Source organism: Hyaena hyaena, unplaced genomic scaffold (assembly GCF_003009895.1).
Source record: "Hyaena hyaena isolate Hyena2069 unplaced genomic scaffold, ASM300989v1 scaffold_96, whole genome shotgun sequence".
In the NCBI taxonomy this organism is placed as follows: domain Eukaryota; kingdom Metazoa; phylum Chordata; class Mammalia; order Carnivora; family Hyaenidae; genus Hyaena; species Hyaena hyaena.
The window spans coordinates 736,159-753,191 of record NW_024080729.1 but is presented as its reverse complement, the minus strand read 5'-3'; the positions used below and the strand labels follow the sequence as shown (position 1 = coordinate 753,191).

The 17,033-nt window shown below is 37.5% G+C and overlaps 1 protein-coding gene across 1 annotated transcript in view; it reads left to right on the top strand.

The window, feature by feature from the left end:
- Window positions 1–17,033, top strand: part of DNAH8 (dynein axonemal heavy chain 8) — a 318,105-nt gene that overhangs the window by 35,490 nt on the left and 265,582 nt on the right. The window contains exons 8-13 of the mRNA XM_039235325.1: window positions 2,180–2,326; window positions 7,269–7,466; window positions 13,006–13,082; window positions 14,013–14,112; window positions 14,725–14,844; window positions 16,381–16,516. Coding sequence (XP_039091256.1) covers window positions 2,180–2,326; window positions 7,269–7,466; window positions 13,006–13,082; window positions 14,013–14,112; window positions 14,725–14,844; window positions 16,381–16,516 — 778 coding nt within the window. The remainder of the gene's footprint in view (window positions 1–2,179; window positions 2,327–7,268; window positions 7,467–13,005; window positions 13,083–14,012; window positions 14,113–14,724; window positions 14,845–16,380; window positions 16,517–17,033) is intronic.

Below are 17,033 nucleotides of genomic sequence, written 5' to 3'. Positions count from 1 at the left end.
TGGCGCGAGGGGACCTGGTGTGCAGGTATTTGGCAAGTACGGTCTTTCCAACGGAGGTTTTTCTCCCCCGTGCGGAGGTTTTTCTGTTTCGGACTCTCTCCTTTTCCCCTCTCACTCCCCGTAGAGGGTAGAGGGGGATCGCCTCCCACCCTGGAGTCTCCGATCCCGGCCTGATTTTATCTTCCCCGGTTTGCACTCACGTTAGAAGGCTCTCTCAGTGGATTCTGCGTCTTTTTTCTCCCAATCTCTCAGGTTTTGTAAGGTTTCCAATGTCTTCAGATCTTTTCTGTGTGATGTATGGGCGCGAGTGCAAGTACGGAGCTCCTAACTTCTCCGCCATCTTGCCCTCTCCCCTCTTTGCTTCCAATTCATTTGGGTAATACTTAGAACTGGAATTGCTGGGCCATATGGTAATTTTATGTTTAACTTTTTGAAGAACCATCAAACTGTTTTCCACAGTGGCTACACTATCTAATATTGTCTTCAGCATCGCAGGAGGGTTCCACTTTCTCCACATCCTTGCCAATGCTTGTTAATTTCCATTTTGTTGGTAATAGCCATCCTAATGGGTGTGAGGTAGTATCTCATTGTGGTTTTGATTTGCATTTCCCTAATGGCTAGTTTTGGTTGAGCATCTTTTTATGTGCTTATTGGCCATTTGTTTATCTTCTTTGGAGAAGTGTCTATTCAAATCCTTTACCTCCTTTGTCCAACATGAAGAGATTGATTGGTAAAAGGGAAGTAATATAAAGTAATTACTATTAGATGGTATATTCAATCAGGGTTAGAGGTCTTATCAGTATTCCTAACATCCCAAGGAGTTCCTAACACAAAGTAGGCACTGATAGACTGTTATTGGATGAATGAAAAATAATCAGTGACCTTGAAAGGAACAGTTACATTGGTTTGGAGATTGAGATAGACGAGGCAAGATGTGTCATAGTTAGAAGTATATCATTTATTCACAAATCTGAATTTTTATAGCAATCACCCAGGAAGTTGTTAAAAATATAGATTCTCGACTCTCACAGAAATTCTGAGTTAGTGACTGTGGTAGACAGAATAATGGCTCCCCAAAGATATCTATGTCCTAATCCCTGGAACATGTGAATATATCATATGGCAAAGTGTGGGGGGACTAAGGTTACACATGGAATTAGGGTTGCTAATCAGCTGACTTTGGGTCAGGAAATTATCCTGGATTATCCAAGTGGACCCAATGTAATGACAAGGGTCCTTTATTTGCAAGGAGGGAGATGAAAGAGCCAGAACCAGAGAAATGGCATTGTGATAAGATTGGACTGGCCATTGGTGGCTTTGGAAAAGTTTGACATTTTTAAACAAAATTTTTTAATGTTTGTTTATTTTTGAGAGAGAGACAGAGGGAACAAGTGGGAGAGGAGTAGAGAGAGAGGGAGATGCAGAATCCGAAGCAGGCTGCAGGCTCTGAGCAGTCAGTACAGAGCTGAATGCAGAACTGAAACCCACATGCTGCAGGATGATGACCTGAGCCGAAGTGGGCGCTGAACTGACTGAGCCACCCAGGCGCCCAACATTATTGTTTTAATTGGTTTGGTTTTTTTAAAGGAATGTTAGCTTGATGTGACAGAGAATTCCTACTGGACACTAGGGACCATGTTCTCTTTTATATTTCTAACAGGTTCACCACCCTGGTTGAACTGGCCAGTGCTATAGCTGTGGTCAAATACTACTAGGATTTTGGCAACAGTGCACACTCATCAAAGTCTTTAGGTTATCTCCTTCTAGAGAAGCAGTGACTGGATGATAAATTAGTTTTGCAGAATCTTAATGTTTTACACACTGGTGTGAAAAGAATGTTGATGAATGATAGATACTAACTGATAGATGAGTGATAAATAGAATTGAGAGATAATTTCTGACCTCCCAGGAGTTCTAACTAGCCATAAAAATGTACAGTATATGGCACACACTGATAAGGACAGGAAATAAGGTAAACAGTGAGAATGAAGAAGGTGAACGTATGATATAAATTAAAAGAAACTATTTTCATAATCCCAGGTGGAGAACTTGAACTTTAATGGTGATGCCAACAGCTCCTGTTGAGGGGCTGATGCCATCCGTCCTCCGTGAAGGCAGATTCTTGAATTTTTGACTCCTGGACAAACTCTTATCATCCCTTCTTTTAATTTTCTCATAGGATTGCATTTTCCTATTCAAGGAATATCAGACATCGTTTCATAAGACAAGGAAACAAATTTTAGAATCCTCAGGAGAAAAATCTTTTGAGGTTTCAGAAATGTATATATTTGGAAAATTTGAAGCTTTCTGCAAAAGGCTGGAGAAGGTAACCATTATGCAGTCACTCTATTTACCCGTACTTCCCCCCCCACCCCCCGCCACTGACCCCTCCTGGTTATTTCATACTTTATGGAGCACTGTTGGGAGTTACTGACCTGGATCTCTTGTCTTGCTATTGATATGAATCATCTCCGATTACTTACAGATCACATTTTGGTATAACTTATTTTTCATTCCTGATGATGGCAAAGCTATTGCACACTTTCACCTCTCTCAAGACCTCAATTCTACCTCTGTTTATAGACCTTGACCTTAGAAGACTCCATGTCTAATGATTAAATTATGCTGAGGAAAAGTGTGTGGTGAAATACCTACAATACTTGGCAGAACCCAGTACTTGTATAATATCTGTATGTATAGACGTCTTCTCCTTCTAGACCAGTAAAAATGGCATATAGCTAAACATTATGTGGGTGATGCCTTTGCTGGGCAGATGTGGGTCAAATACTTTTGCACCTTTGATTCATGTATTAACACTAGCTGGAGAGGAGTGATATTTTTTCGGGGGTATAGGGAAGCCAATACCAGAGGCTTCTTGGAGTCAGCTTTTGAAACGTTTATAAAGATATGTAGACATCCCTTCTCCTCCCCCATCAGTTTGCCAACTCCCTATGCCCTGGTAATACTTGGGATTCTGTTCATCATTTTTTTGAAAACTGGCGAGGACATTACACAGGCTGAATGGCATCTTCTGGCTGTCTGGATGCCTAGTTTTCATTTGTAACCTCCTGATCCAGCCAGGATAGAAAAGTAGGGTCCTTCATAAATATTTGTGTGGGGCTGGCTTTTGTTTGTTTTTAAAGCAACTTTATTGAGATATAATTCACATACAGTACAATTCACCCATTCAAAGTGTACAAGTCAGTATTTTCTAATATTCACAGGGTTGCATAACCATTACCATAATATAATTTTAAAACATTTTTGTTTTCACTAAAAGAAACCCTGTCCATTAGCTGTTACACCCTATTTTCCTCTTTATCTACCCCTAAGTAGCCACTAATATACTTTCTGTTTCTATAGATTTGCCTGTTCTGGGCATTTGATATAAATGGAATCATATAATATGTGGTCTTTTGTGAGTGGTTTCTTACAAAAATACTGTTTTCAAGGTTCATCCATGTTGTAGCATTATAGTTATTGCTGAATAATATAGCATTGTATGGATGCTACATTTTATTTATCTACTCATTAGTTGATGGGCATTTGGGTTGTTTCCACTTTTTGGCTATTACAAGTAATGCTGCTGCAAACATTTGTGTACATGTTTTTGTGTGGATACATGTTGTCGTTTCTCTTGAGTGTATACATAGAATTGGAATTTCTGGGCCATATGGCAACTTTTTGAGGAACTGCCAAACTATCTTTCAAAACAGCTACATCATTTTATGTTTTCACCAGCAATGTATGAGGGTTTTGATTTCTCCACATCCTTGTCAACCTTTTGACATTTTGATGATGATTAATGATGTTGGAACATCTTTTAATTTGCTTATGGTCCATTTGTAATTTTTCTTTGGAGAAATTTATATTCAAATCCTTTGCATGTTTTCAATTTGGCTATTTGTATTTTATTGCTAAGTTGTAAGAGTTCTTTATATATTCTGGGTGTAGGTCCTTTATCAGATATTATTTGCAAATATTTTCTCCCATTCTGTGAGTTACCATTTCACTTTCTTGATAATGTCCTTTGAAGCACAATAGTTGTTTATTTTGATAAAGCCAAATTTACGAAATGTATTTGTTGTTGTTGTTTATGATTTTGGAGCCATATGTAGGGAACTATTGTATAGAGCTGTTTTGTGAGCAATAGGGATTTCTTGGGGGCAAATGTCCAATCAGAAGGATGTTGGCATGGGTCAGAGTAATAAATAGGCCCCATTGGTCAGACCCTGTTCCACAAAGATGCTTAATGTACTCAATGCACCATAGTGTAAACCTTGGAGTGGGTCCTGATTACCCTTAATTTTTCCAGGAGCTAGCACCCTTGTCAACAGTTTGGGTGTATTTTTATACTTAGTAGAGTTCCAGGGCTGGACCTTAATGGTTAGCCTATTAGCAGTAAAGATCTTTGGTGGCAGGTCTAATGCTGGGCGTAATGGGCATCCATTCATGAAGTAGCAGCCCAGATATTCCTGATGCTAGAGGGAGTGGGTGGTCATGGCCAGCTGCACTAGCTACTTACCCTGTTCTACCTCTAGAGAAGCCCTGCCTCTATCTTAAGGACACAACTTCATGCCACAAGGGCTCAGCAACAGAGCTAATGTTGTACCACCCAGAGACCTTACCTAAAGTGCATCCCGATTGCTTGGTTATCCCAATTCCCCTGTACTAAGAATCCCTTAGATGATTGGCATCACTCCCATGTGTAACTGGTAGATATTGGTATCCAGATTTGCAAAGCTAGGGCTATAAAACTTACCCTGAAGCATGGCCAGGGTTTTGCATATTTTTCCAGAGGTGATTGGTGACTGAGCTGCCTGGATGGGCTTCCCCTGATGAGTGGGGCACAGTAGCAACCGCTGTTGGGCTACCTCTCTGAACTCTAAAATAGTAAAAGGGAGAGTGAGAAGAGCAAGCTAAATCAGAGCCTATTAGCTAAAGCTGAGATTCAGATGTCAGGTTGAATAAGTTCCAAAGTCACAGGACAGACAGGGCTGAGGTGGCATTGGAGAACTGAGACCTCAGACTTGGGCAGAAATGTTTAAGGAACAAGTGAGGAAACTTCTAATGTGTCTCTAGGTTGTACCTTCCTCGGGTAGATGGAGACTTTATGGTGCATTAAGTATTAGTTTGTCATAAAGAGCCAGAATTAAGGAAGTACAGTATCCCCTTTGCTTCGTTTTCCTCTTCCTGCCATGTAAATTTTAGTGAATGTTGATGTTGCCCAGAGCCCTGTCTTTAGTTTTCTTTGCTTCTCACTCTAAACATTTGTGGGAGAGAAGAGAAGGGACGGGAAGCTGGTATTTCTGGGGGTAGATTTAAGGAACTGGAGCTAGTAGGTGGGGTAGGGTGACACTGAGATGAGGCAACCATAGCAAGTTGAGAACTGGAAAGGATGCCGAGGTTGGTGAACAGAGAAGGGATCACCAGTTGGATGTCAATACCGAGGGGTCAAAAGCCGATAAAGAGTGAGCTGGTGAAAAAGAAGAGGAAAAGCAAGCAGGAGTATGGTCGTGGCTGATCACGACGGGCTTTCATGTTGCTGCTCTGTGATGTTGGCGGTAGGAGACACACTGTCTGCGTTTGAAAGGCCCAACACGGGACTGACTGCTGTCTCTACCTTTTGGCCCCTCATCCACCCATGGATAAAATGGAAGATGTGTTAGTGACAGGAATTCCATCTTAGTCCCTGGCCCTTGGGACCAGGTGGCAGGGTAAGGGATAGCAAGAGGTCTTAGCTGTCTAGAAGGACACAGCAAGTGGGTTGTTTGAGTCCTTTGGTTTGTTTTTTAAAGTTTCTTTTTGTTTTGTAAGGCAAATGGACTGTATGTGTTGGTAGGAGAGCCAGGTATTTCTCATCTTTACATAGAGTATGTACAGTACGCTGCAAATTACAGGGGGGTTGTATTTCCTCCAGTTTTGGGCTGGCTTCTAAGATGACACTGGTGTTTGGAAGTGTACAGAAATAGTGGTGTAAGAGTGACAGTTGCTCTGAGAATGGTCACCTGGGTTGCCATGTGCGGGGAGTTTCTGCAAATTCTGCTGGCTCAGTAGGAGGACCAGTACTGTTGTCTTCATGGTGTGTAGTATTTGGAGGAATCCCCTGAAAACTGATTCATTTTCTGTTTGGCCATTGGACCAATGGGCCTGCCCTGGAGAGCTCTGAGCATTGTTCTCCAAAGCAGGAATCAAAGTGGGGAATCATTGATGAAGTTTAAGGAACTGAGTAGCCTGTAGATGTGAAGGACTTGTGTGTGTGTGTGTGTGTGTGTGTGTGTGTGTGTGTGTGTGTGTGTGTGAAGTTGGTGGTGTTGGTACATTGAGATGGAGGCAGCCATTTGTGCAGTAAAGTTGATTTTGAGGGTTTCTCAGGGCTCTTCATGGGGCAGAAATGACTGCAGTTGTCTTCAGGCTTCTTGGGACTTCTGTTGCCTGAACTCAGGGTGAAAGGGAAAACAGATGTGGATTTCTGCTAGTCTTAAATTTCAGAATAGTGGTGAGGGCCAAAATAATGGTAAAGTGTTTGTTTATTTTATTAAAAAATTTTTAATGTTTATTTTTGAGAGAGAGAGGGAGAAAGAGAGGAGAGGACAAGCAGGGGAGGGGCAGATAGAGGGAGACACAGAAATTGAAGCAGGCTCCAGGCTCTCAGCTGTCAGCACAAGTCTAATGCAGGGCTCGAACTCATGAACCACAAGATCATGACCTGAACCAAAGTCAGATGCTCAACTGGCTGAGCCATCCAGGTACCCCAGAATGGTAAAGCTTTTGAATCTAGTGATCCAGTGAAATGATTTTCAGAAAATTCTCAAGAGCAGAAAAATAAAATTATTCAGACATCTGTCTTTTCTTCCTCCTCTTGAAATTCCCCCTCTTGAAAGGCAAAGTGATCAAAATCTGAGAAAGGTAGTAAACTCTCTCTGGACATGATAGAAATAGTCTAAGAGTTATAATGATTGGTGACAGAGATTTGTCTTCTATTTTATCTCCTCTGGTCTGGCTAGTTTTAGCTGAAGTATTCTAAGATCTGTTTATTGGTTTGTTTTTTATTTTTAAATTTTTATTTATTAAGAGATTTTATTTGTAAGTAATCTGTACACCCAACGTGAGGTTCAAACTCAACCCCGAGATCCAGAGTTGCATTCTCCTCGACTGAGCTGGCCAGGCACCCCTTGGTTTGTTTTTTAAATCAATGATTCATTAAAAGCTTATTCTAGGTAAGGGTGCTAATATCCATTTCTAAAATAACACTTTCTCTTTTTAAGATTACAGAAATGATAACTATTGTGCAGACATATTCAGCCTTGAATAATTCCACCATAGAGGGAATAGATATTATGGCAATAAAATTCAAAAATATATATCAAGGCGTTAAGAAAAAACAATATGACATTCTGGATCCAAGAAGGACTGAATTTGATACAGATTTCTTAGAGTTCATGACAAAAATCAATAGTTTGGAGGTAAGTGACTATACATACTTTTACTTTAGTAAAGCTGAAATGTAATCAATAGAACTGGAATTCACATATCTACTATAAACGTTACTCTTGTATAATCGATCAGAACAATTTGCCAGTATGAATAATTTTTTAACTAGTCCACAAAATATTTTTCATCTTCTTTTAAATAAAAAAATGAGCATATTCAGTAAAAGATATCAATGAGTAACCAGAAGCCCAAAGGGCTATTGTAGCTGGGGTTCATTTCTAGTTCGCATTAGAATTTGTATTCAATTATTATTGCTGTGCGGAGGAGGAGCCCATGTCAATTTTCCGGTCTAAGGGAAAGTGTGCCATCCTTCTTATTTGTTTTAAATGTGAAAGATTTGAGGACAGATTAGAAAGATTGATTGCTCTCCCCTTGGACTTGCACTTTATGGGTACATTCTCTCTGCAACTTAGAGGACAGCTCTAAAGAAAACCTCATCCTGTTTGTCATAGCTTATGGGGTAGCAGAAGGATGAAGGGTACTTAAGAAAAATATGTCTGGTGAGACTGCAACATATTTCTCTCCCATCTTTTGGGCTTACATGACCTCAGTACTCTCTTAATCATTAAGTACTGTAAACCTAGGTTTAGCCCCAGGGAATGGTTTCTGCTTTGCTGCAGAATGTCCTGGAGATACAGAGAGGGACAAGAATCTGAATCTGAAACTCTTGCTATGATGGTGAAGAAAATTATATATATTTTCCTCATTTGCTTTTTAAAGATTCTTTAATAACTATATTAAGGTAATCTGGGCAATATAAATAAGAATGATCCTAAAATTTTAACAACATCCTTTCTTTTTGACAGATTTCCTTTCAGTTTTTGAAAGTCAGAATGTTTGAAACTAAGATATATTTTAGTTATTACTTATACTGTTTGGCTAGTTGGGCTTGGTGGAGTTTGCTCCAAAAATGCCTTAGGAGTTATATTTTTATAGCAATAGGAATTTGTGTGTTTTGAAAAAACATATTGCTTATTTTTATGATTTATTTATTTTTATTATTGTTGTTTTTCATCTATGATAAGTGTACTCTTTAATCCTCATTACATATTTCCCCGATCCTCTCACTCACCTCCCCTCTGGTAACCATCAGTTTGTTTTCTATAGTTAAGAGTCTGTTTCTTGGTTTGTCTCTGTTTTTTTTTTTTCCTTTCCTTGTTTGTTATGTTTCTTAAATTCCACATGTTAGTGGAATCATATGGTGTTTGTCTTTCTCTGGCAGACTTATTTTGCTCAGCATTATGCTCTCTAACTCCATTCATGTTGTTGCAAATGGCGAGATTTCACTATTTTTATGGCTGAAAAATGTTCCATTGTGTATGTACCACACCTTCTTTATCCATTCATCTATTGATGGCCACTTGGGCTGCTTCCATAGTTCAGCTACTGTAAATAATGCTGTAATACACATATCTTTTTGGGTTAGTGTTTTTGTATTTTGGGGGGGTAAATACCAGTAGTTTGATTACTGGATCATAGGGTAGTTCTATTTTTAATTTTTTAAGGAAGCTGCATACATTTTTTACAATGGCTCCACCAATTTACGTTCAGCAACAGTGCAAGAGGGTTCTCATGTCTTCACATTCTGGCCAACTCTTGTTTCTTGTGTTTTGAATTTGGCCCTTCTGACGGGTGTGAGGTGATAGCTCATTGTGATTTTGATTTGCATTTCCCTGATGATGAGTGATGTTGAGTATCTTTTCATGTGTCTGTTGGCCATCTAGATATTTTCTTTGGAGAAATGCCCATTTTTAAACTGGATTATTTGTTTTTGGATCAGTTCTTCATATATTTCGGATACTAACCTTTTATTGGATATGTCATTTGCAAATATCTTTTCCCATTCAATAGGTTGCCTTTTAGTTTTGTTCATTGTTCCCTTTGCTGGGCAGAAGTGTTTTAGTTTGATGTAGTCCCAATAGTTTACTTTTGTTTTTATTTCCCTTGCCTCAGGAGACATATCTAGAAAAATATTACTACAGCCAATGTTAGAGATATTATTGCCTGTGCTCTCTTCAAGGACTTTTATGGTTTCAGGTCTCACATTTAGGCCTTTAATCCATTTTGAGTTTATTTTTGTGTATTGGGAAAGGAAGTGGCCCAGTTTCATCCTACACGTTGCTGTCCAGTTTTCTCAACACCATTTGTTGAAGAGACTGTCATTTTCCCATTGTATATTCATTCTCCCTTTGTCAAAGATTAATTGACCTTATACTTGTGGGTTTATTTCTGGGTTTTCTGTTCTATTCCATTGTTCCACTATCTCTTTTGATGCCAGTACAATACTATTTTAATTACTACCTCTTTGTAATATAACTTGAAATCTGGAATTGTGATACCTCCAGTTTTTTTCCTTTTCAAAGATTGCTTTGCCTATTCAGGGTTTTTTTGGTTCCATACAAACTTTAAGGTTTGTTCTAGCTCTGTGAAAAATGCTCTTGGTCTTTTGATAGGGTTGATTTAAATTTGTAGATTGCTTTGGGTAGTATAGACATTTTAACAATATTTCTTCTTCTAATCCTTGAGCATGGAATGTCTTTCCATTTCTCTGTGTAGTCTTCAATTTCTTTCATCAGTGTTTTATAATTTTCAGAGTACAGGTCTTTCACTTCTTTGGCTAAATTTATTCCTAGATATTTTATTGGTTTTGGTACAGTTGTAAATAGGATTGTTTTCTTAATTTCACTGTCTGCTGCTTCATTATTGGTATAAAGGAATGCAACAAATTTCTGTGCGTTGATTTTGTGTCTTGCAACTTTACTGAATTTACTTATCAGTTCTAGTAGTGTGTGTGTGTGTGTGTGTGTGGTCTTTAAGGTTTTCTATATATAGTATCATGTCATCTGCAAATAGTGAGAATTTTACTTCTCCCTTAGCAAATTGAATGCTTTTTATTTCTTTATGTCATCTAATTGCTGTGGCAAAGACTTTCAGTTCAATGTTGAATTAAAGTGGTGAGAGTGGACTTGTTCCTGACCTTAGGGGTAAAGCTGTCAGTTTTTCACCATTGAGTATGATGTGGTCTGTGTGTTTTTCATATAAGGCCTCAATTATGTTGACATATGTTCCCTCTAGGCCTACTTTGCAGAGGTTGTTTTTTTTTTTTTTAATCGTAAATGGATGTTGTACTTTGTTAAATGCTTTTTCTGCATCTATCGAAATGTCATATGGTTTTTATCATTTTTCTTATTGATGTGATGCATCATGTCGATTGTTTTGCAAGTATTAAACCATGCTTGCATCCATGAAATCGATCCTACTTGATTGTGGTGAATGATTTTTTAAATATAGCATTGGATTCGGTTTGCTAATATTTTGTTGAGGATTTTACATCTATATTCATGAGAGATTTGGCTTGTAGTTCTCTCTTTGTGTGTGTGTGTGTGTGTGTGTGTGTGTGGTATCTTTATCTGGTTTTGGTATCAGGGTGTTACTGGCCTCTAGAAGGAATTGGAAGTTTTTCTTCCATTTGTATTTTTTGGAAAAGTTTGAGAAGAATAAGTATTAACCCTTCTTTAAATGTTTGGTAGAATTAATCTGTGAAGCTGTCTGATCCTGGGCATTTCTTTGTTGGGAGATTTTTGATTATTGATTGAATTTCATTGCTGGTAATTGGTCTGTTCATATTTTCTTTCTCTTGCTACTTTAGTTTGGGTAGGTTATATGTTTCTAGGAATTTATCCATTTCTTCTGAGTTGTCCAATTTGTTGGCATATAGGTTTTCATAATATTCTGTAATAATTGTTTATATTTCTCTGGTTTTGGTTGTTATCTCTCCTCTTTCATTAGTAATTTTTTTATTTGAATCTTCTCTCTCTCTTTTTTAATTAGTCTTGATAGAGGTTTATCAATTTTGTTGATATTTTCAAAGAATCAGCTCCTGGTTTCATTGATCTCTTCGATTGTTTTTAGTTTATATATCATTTATTTCTGCTCTAATCTATATTATTTCCTTCCTTTTTCTGGGTTCGAGTTTTGTTTATTCTTCTTTATCTAGCTCCTTTCACTGCAAGGTTAGGTTGTTTATTTGAGATTTTTCTTGCTCCTTTAGGTAGACCTCTGTTGCTAGAAACTCCCCTGTTAGAACTAATTTTGGTGTATCTTATATTTTTATGATTTATTAATAAAGACTATAAATCATAAAAGCTTTCCTGTGGTCTTAGATACAAATTTTAGCTCTCAGTAAATTTAGAGGTCATCTTAAATTTTTAATATTTTGGGGGCTCAGTCAGTTGAACGTCTGACTTCGGCTCAGGTCATGATCTCACATTTTTTGGGTTCAAGCCCTGTATCAGATTCTGTGCTGACAGCTCAGAGCCTAGAGCTTGCTTTGGATTCTGTGTCTCTCTCTCTGCCCATCCCCTGCTCACATTGTGTGTGTGTGCTTGTGTGTATGTGTGTGTCTCAAAAAAAAAAGTTTAAACTTTAAAAAATATTTTCAAAAATGTGTCAGTGTGAAATTTTTATTCCTTTCCTAAATTCTGATTAATATACATGGCCTATATTAGTAGACCATAACATTTTATAAGTGAGAGTAATTTGCAAAGGGTACTTCAGTTCCATCATTTAAGTACCAGGAGTTAGGAGTTCATTGCTAGGGATGGTGGGAATCTTGGAAAAGTACTTTATTCTTCTTGTTCTTCCTTAATGTCACAAAGAGGATTCTGAGAACAGTAGGGCTGGGAAATGACACTTGTTGACCTTGTGGGTCTATATGTCATTACATTGCTCTCCCAATATGCTTGGAAATTTAAATGTCCCAAGAAATATGCTTGGTAAGGGACATTCACTTCTTTTATAAATCTCTAGGTCAGTCATATCCCACAAATAATGATCAGCAAATGGAAACCTCATATGTAATTTTAATTTTTTTTAGTATCAGTAATAGTTAATAGTTAAATAATAGTTAAAAGAAGCAAGTGAAATTAATTTTAGTAATACGCTTTTCCCAACCCAATGTAGTTCACAATATTAGCATTTTAACATGTCACCAAGATAAAAACCATTGAGGGGCACCTGGGTGACTTGATCAGTTGAATATCTGATTTCAGCTTAGGTCATGATCTCATGGTTCAAGAGTTCTAGCCCCACATCGGCCTCACTGCTGTCAGCACAGACCCCACTTTGGATCCTCTGTCCTTCCCCCTGCCATTCCCTCGCTTGTGCTCTCTCTCTCAAAAATGATAAAAAAAATATATTTAAAAATGATTTAAAAAATTTAAGATAAAAATCATTGAGATATTTTACATTCTTTTTTGTGTGTATGTGTGTTAAGTCTTTGAAATCTAGTGTGTATTTTACTCAGAGCATATCTCACTTCAACGTAGTGACATTTCAAGTGCTTAGTAACCACATGTGGCCTCCATACTGGACAGTGCAGTTCTAGATGCTTAGATGGCAGGTATGTTTAAGGCAATTTTGATTCTATAGGAAAATCATTAATTGTTGTTAAACAAAAATAATCTCTCCCTAATGCCCTCAAATCAGTTGAATATTAATATTTTCTTTTAGATACAAATACAGGCATTTATGAACAGTACTTTTGGAAAAATCTTATCTTCTCAGCAGGCCCTTCAACTTCTTCAAAGGTATTTATAATGCATTAATCAATAAAGTTTCTAGGTGAGATAACTTTATATTTTAAAATACAATTTCAAAGAAGATATTTTTGGAAACCTCTCCTCTGTAAACTTTAAGACTTATAAACACTAATCTTTCAATTACCATTAAATAGACTGGTAAAAATTTGAAATATAGTATGATATTTCTCATTGCATGTTTTGAAGCAGAAAGTCTTCCAATAAGAAAATGAAATTATTTCACATGATTTTTCCTCCAGCTATGTAATATATTTGAAGTTAAATTCATAGATGTTATTGGAAAGGGAACAAATAATATTTAATTCTGCATACTGCAAGGATTCCTAAGAGTGAAATTATCTAAGAGTAGTAGATCCTCAAACTTCTCATTTTCCCTCCAGAGTGTTCCTGCTGCTTCCTTTTCCTCTATTCCTGACAGTGGTGTTCTCCTAAAGGACAGGGCAGCCTGGACTAGAAGCCATTTTCTTTGAGCTCAGGGAAGACTCATGGCCCATGTTAGGGATCCTTTGGGAATGTTCCTCTGAAAGCCAGTGCATCTGATGTGGGCCTAGCTTTGCTATATAGCTCCACATCTCTATAATGTTGGATTATACCAGTGAGATCTTACCTCGTGAGACTACTGAAAGAGTCAAAACAGACATAAAATGATTTTGACAAATGATAGTGCTGTACAGATAGATGGCAGCACCATTGTCTATTTGATTTCTCTGTCTCTGTATGTTTCTGTCTGTTTCTCTTTTTACCCATAGTACACTGGTGTGAATTCACTCTATTATCAGGCCATTACTATCCTAGTACTTCCTGTGCATCACTTAGAGTGTTTGTCAAATGAGTGAATGAATGGGTCTTTAGGATGGCACCAATTCTTAAGTATGTTTCTCATTGATTTTTAATTATTCACCCTCAATTTACTTTCAGATTTCAGAAGCTGAACATCCCATGTCTTCAGTTAGAAATACACCATACCATTGAGCATATTCTCCAGTATTATGTGGCTGAACTTGAAGCTACTAAGAAGGCAAGGGTCATGTTTATGAAGAGAGTGGTACTTTAGTACAAAAAGAGAAGTATTCAAAGTATTTGCCCTTATTCTCTTGTGCCAAGCTTTTCAAAATGACCCTTTCATTGCTAAGTACCTCTGATGTGCCTGTCTATATGTGGGAAGGTATTGACACTATATGTCACTGGACAGCCATATTTATATCCCTATGCTCTTAAGAACAGGTTTTTTTTGTTTGGGTTTGGTTTTTGGTGTTTTTTGTAACAGCATTATTGTGTGTATAGGAAAACCCATTTAAGTTAATATTTTTGTGTATAGAAATATGGGCCCTGGAGAATATTGTGACAGATATAATGTAGCTTATTGCTCCTTTATTTGAATATCTCCTTAAAATTTGGGATAAAATACAGAAGAAATATACATGTAATGGGAAATAAGGGTTTAGAGAGAATTAAATGTCATATATTGAAAACATCATAGTTTCTGAGCCATGGATGATCTCCGAAGTGCATTTACATATTTATTGACTAGCTCCTATACATAAAACATGTGAATGCAAATATAGTGAATATCTTTTGCCTCTTCCATTGTATTGAATTTTAAACATCAATACTGTGTCTTTAATTCCAGCTTTATCATTCTCAGAAAGATGACCCCCCTCTTGCTCGAAACATGCCCCCTATAGCAGGAAAAATACTTTGGGTGAGGCAGCTCTATCGCCGGATAAGTGAGCCCATCAACTATTTCTTCGTAAGCCAATAATTACATTTATAGCATGAGAATTACGGTAGTTTTAATATAAGACATATATTTTATCCTATAATGTTTGTGTCCAATAAAGTAGTGAGAGCTAATTCTTTCACTGGCAAAAAAAAATTAGTTTATAAATATGCTTGAGGGTGACTAAGCCCATTCCTTCATGTTGGGTAGATAAGCCCAATTATAGTTAATATCTAAGGAGGAGAATCTTATAACTTCATGACTTTCAGTAATATAGGATACTTTATCAAGGTTTTTAAAGAGTCATTGTTTTGAAAATAATAAAATAGAGGCATAATCCTGAAGCTTATTCCTATGTGTGGACAGATAGGTCATTGACATGTATTAGTGAAAGTGAAGACACTCTTAGAGAGTATATTTCTTTAAAAAATGTTTTTTAATGTTTGTCTATTTTTGAGGGGGAGAGAGAGAGAGAGAACAAGCAGGGGAGGGACAGAGAGAGAAAGAAGGACACACAGATTTCGAAGCAGGCTCCAGGGTCTAAGCTGTCAGCACAAAGCCTGATGTGGGGCTCGAACTCATGAAGTGCATAATCATGACCTGAGCCAAAGTCAGATGCTTAACCAACTGAGCCACCCAGGTGCTACAGAGAATATATGCCTGCATAAGAATTGAGATCTAGAACACAGTATAATGGAGTACATACATTCTCTGTGTCCTTAAGATTATTAGATTTCTGAAAAATCCCAGGATACTCTTGGGCCCTATTGTCATTCTGAAATTGCCAGTTTGTCTTGTCTTTGTTTTTTGTCTGATTTGGTTTGGTTTTGTAAGGAGACAGGGTAACAAAGAAGAGTTGGCTTGCTTAGGGTGGCATCTTGTGCCTAAATACAGAACAAAATAAATACCAAAAATAGTCTTGTGAGTAATTTTAGTATTTAAGCATTCTTGAATATTAAGTTTTTGTTGTTTCTGTTTGGCTGCTATCATTTATTTTACTGTTCTCACTATTTGTAAAAGATTAAAACCCTGGCCTTAGAAAAGAGGCCAGGACGGGGACTCCATTGCTGATTGACTCTGCAGTGAGATTGCTGTGTTTTTGACATCTGTGAGTCAAAACATAAAGCTTTCAGTCTTCACATAAAAAATTGGTTTTTGTCCTTTGATATACAGTTACTTTTTTTTTGAATACTGGAATTTGGGGATTTTCCCTGATATTCATTCACAGCTCAAGGAAAATCAGTCTACTGTATCTTGTTCAAAAAAGTGGGGAGGGAATAGAGAATTGAAAGCAGAGACTCTCTGGCTGGCTGTAAGGCTAGAGACCTCTCTTTCTTCCTAAGTCCTTTATTTCCTTTTCCAATTTTCCCTTTCCATTGGTAATGTTTCTCTACTTCCATCTACTTCCATACTTTGTATGGCTTTCCTCCCCTGTTTTACTCTGAGGCAAAATCCAAGTTGCTAGCATAATTATTTGATGACATTTTAAGTACCAACAACTTTATGATTTGAATACAGAAACAATCAGTCTTTTAATTATAAATGTTTTTTCCCTTAAAAAAACAGAAACACTCAGAAATTTTGTCAAGTACAGAAGGTAAAGCTGTCATTCGTCAGTATAACAAAATTTCCTATGTTCTGGTGGAATTCGAGGTGGTCTATCACACAGCCTGGGTCAGAGAGATCTCGCAGTTACAGTATGGTGTGTATAAGATCATGCGGTGACACTAAGGAGGGGGTGTGAGATTTTGAATGAATTCATGGTTCTGGAAAATTTTTACAGCCGTTTTGTGGAACATTATGATAATGTTATACATTACAACGATCCTAATATGACCCCCAAATTTAGCTTTGGGGATGATATAGTTATGTCTTTTTAAATACAGTTATTTCTGGGGCGCCTGGGTGGCTTAGTTGGTTAAGCGTCCGACTTTCGCTTAGGTCATGATCTCGTGGTTTGTGGGTTCGAGCCCCGCATCGGGCTCTGTGCTGGCTGCCAGCTCAGAGCCTGGAGCCTATTTCAGAGTCTGTGTCTCCCTCTCTCTCTGGCCCTCCCCTGTTCACGCTGTCTCTCTCTCTCTCTCCTAGAAATAAATAAAAAAAAATATTAAAAAAAATAAATACAGTTATTTCTTACAGTTATTAAATAATATTCTGATTTTATAAGCAACAGTTGCCATCACCTTAAAGTTGATATACTTAGATTGTGACTTCCCACT